At 39.6% G+C, this 2500-nt stretch overlaps 1 protein-coding gene across 4 annotated transcripts in view; it reads left to right on the top strand.

Moving 5' to 3' along the window:
* Positions 1-2500, top strand: part of LOC106877763 (active breakpoint cluster region-related protein) — a 48981-nt gene that overhangs the window by 31373 nt on the left and 15108 nt on the right. For all 4 annotated transcript variants that reach the window (XM_089353594.1, XM_089353593.1, XM_089353591.1 and 1 more), the window contains one exon: positions 1638-1703. In XM_089353594.1, the coding sequence (XP_089209720.1) occupies positions 1638-1703 (66 nt within the window). The remainder of the gene's footprint in view (positions 1-1637; positions 1704-2500) is intronic.

Genomic DNA, 2500 nt, shown 5'->3' with positions numbered 1-2500 from the left:
TGTATGTATGTATGTATATTCGGATAGTACAGAAGTCAGATAGATTTGTATAGCGTACCGTGCAGGATCCGACGATCTTTCCAGTTCAAATACATGGCTATTCCATGAAGAAATGTGAGAAAAGGGGACGTGATCAACAATGATAAGAAACCTTTTCAAAGAAAGAGAAATAATTTCCGTCATAGTTATATATCTTTAACACGAGCTAAAAGGGTCTTAATCTGGATTTTTCAGAGCTGATCTCAGGAGTTACCCAGGCAAACACACTGAAAGTCTTAAGTTGAACGCAACTAATTTCTAGCAGCTAATTGTGGTAGGGAAATTTTTCGTCTGATCTGAACTCAGAAGGCACATCAAAGTACACAATCCGGGTGCTGTACTGAACAAGCACTCAATTGCAATACATGAATATGAATGCCGTTTGTGCAACAAAAGCACAAAATCACTTGATGGCTTTAAAAGCCATTTTAAGTTCCACGTTTACTGAAAGCTAAAAACTAAATGAACCAAAAGAAAAAAGCAGAAATAAGATAAATTGTTAACGATTGCTACACTCGTATGTTTGTAAAGTTGATGTTCATGAGTAACTTTGCGTTAAATCATTGTTGCTCTATAATCCACTTCTATCGTCGTAATCTTCGTCGTCGCCGTCATTGCTGTTCAGTCCCACACCCGCCCTTAACGTACTTCCATATGATCAATAGTCATTCCAGTTGTAGCAATCCTGCTTTCTTTTTCAAGCCTTATGTATCTAGGACTATACTACACAATGTATCCTTAAATATTTTCTAAGACGACAGGGTGTGATATGAGTGAGATTTGGTTGTTATTTCTAACAGATCAAATGACAGTAGAGTGATTCCCTCCTTGTCTTCTAAATCTCTACACTTTCACCCCTCCACCGCAACAGTTTCATATTTTGCGTTTATGATGTTGCGGTTGAAATGAAGTTGGCATAGGCCGAAGGAGATTCTGGAACCAAATAGGGAGACATTACGTGGTCACCCGATCTGCAAGATGTAGCAGCTAAGTCAGTTCAAATCAGATTATATCGTCGTTAAAGAATAATAGAGAAGAGACATATTGGAAAATGTAGTGGAACATGAAATAAATAATATATGAAAATAAAAACTTAGTTACATGTAGAATGCTTTTTTAGCATACGTCTTCACTGGGTGCACGGCTTAGCGGTAGGATGGGCTCATGCTCATCAGGAAGTAGGATCGTTTTCTGGACAAGGTGCCTGGTTGTGTTCAGAGGTGAAAACACTTCAGTTCACGCTACTTCATTATTTCAATCTGCTCTACTGAAAATGAGCTGTAGCCGAATACTGGTTCATCCCTCGCTCCTTCTAGATGTTCCACACTGGCTGTTCCACTTGGTCAAAGGTGGAAAGTTCGAGAAAGTACCTACGTCTACTTGCAAATACACAGGGATGTGAAACAATTAGCGAAAGCATGGCACATACTCTACAACACAGCTGCTTGCAAGTGACAGTTGTGATTGCTTACTCGATCAAAACTGCTCTACGACTAAATGATAACAACAACAACAACAACAACAACAGCAGCAGCAGCAACAGCCCAATAGACTAACAACCATTCTGAATATTAATCTATTTATTTCTAATCCATCAGCTCCAGGAGAAGATAATTCCCGAGATAGACATCGATAACCCAATTGAGTCATTCTACACACACAAGGTAAGTGATGTTCATACCTGTATGAAGGTTAGGGCTTCATGTTTATATGTGCGTTTTGTTTCATGTTTATATTATGAATCCTGCATAAATCGGTTGGATTCTGTATGTTAAGAATTTTGCATGTAAGTTATGACTCCTGTGTGCTACGAATTTATGTTTATGAGTTATACACGCGGTCAAATACAGACACACATAATTTATTAATATACATATATGTGTGTGTGTGTGTGTGTGTGTGTGTGTGTGTGTGTGTGTGTGCGTGCGCGTATGTATGTAGCCTCGGGCCGACCAAAGCCTTATGAGAGGATTTGGTAGACGGAAACTGAAAGAAGACCGTCTTATCCATGTGTGCGTGTGTGTGTGCGCGCGCGCTCGTGTGTGTATTTGTGCGTCAGTGTTTGTCCCCCAACATCGCTTGACAACGGATGTTGGTGCGTTTACCTCCCCGTAACTTAGCAGTTCGGCAAAACTGACCGATAGAATGTGTACCAGCCTTACAAAGAATAAGTTCTGAGGTCGATTTGCTCGACTAAAGGCGGTGCTCCAACATGGCGACTGCTGTCAAATGACTGAAGCAAGTAAAAGAATAAAAGAATAAAAGAATATATACAGTTGAAATTTACAGAAAAAACAAAAGACAAAGACAGGTGTAGGAACAACAAGCATCTGTATTAGTTTAACGCTCGGGAAGAATGGAAAAGTCTTTTACGTTTCGAGCCTACGCTCTTCGACAGAAAGGAATAAGAGGGGAAAAAACAGAGAGAATGAAGAAAAAAAGGAGAGAGAGAAATTCTGTA

The sequence above is a fragment of the Octopus bimaculoides genome, chromosome 6 (assembly GCF_046866305.1).
Source record: "Octopus bimaculoides isolate indiv1 chromosome 6, ASM4686630v1, whole genome shotgun sequence".
Taxonomy (NCBI): Eukaryota; Metazoa; Mollusca; class Cephalopoda; order Octopoda; family Octopodidae; genus Octopus; species Octopus bimaculoides.
This window is presented reverse-complemented; position numbering and strand designations above follow the sequence as displayed.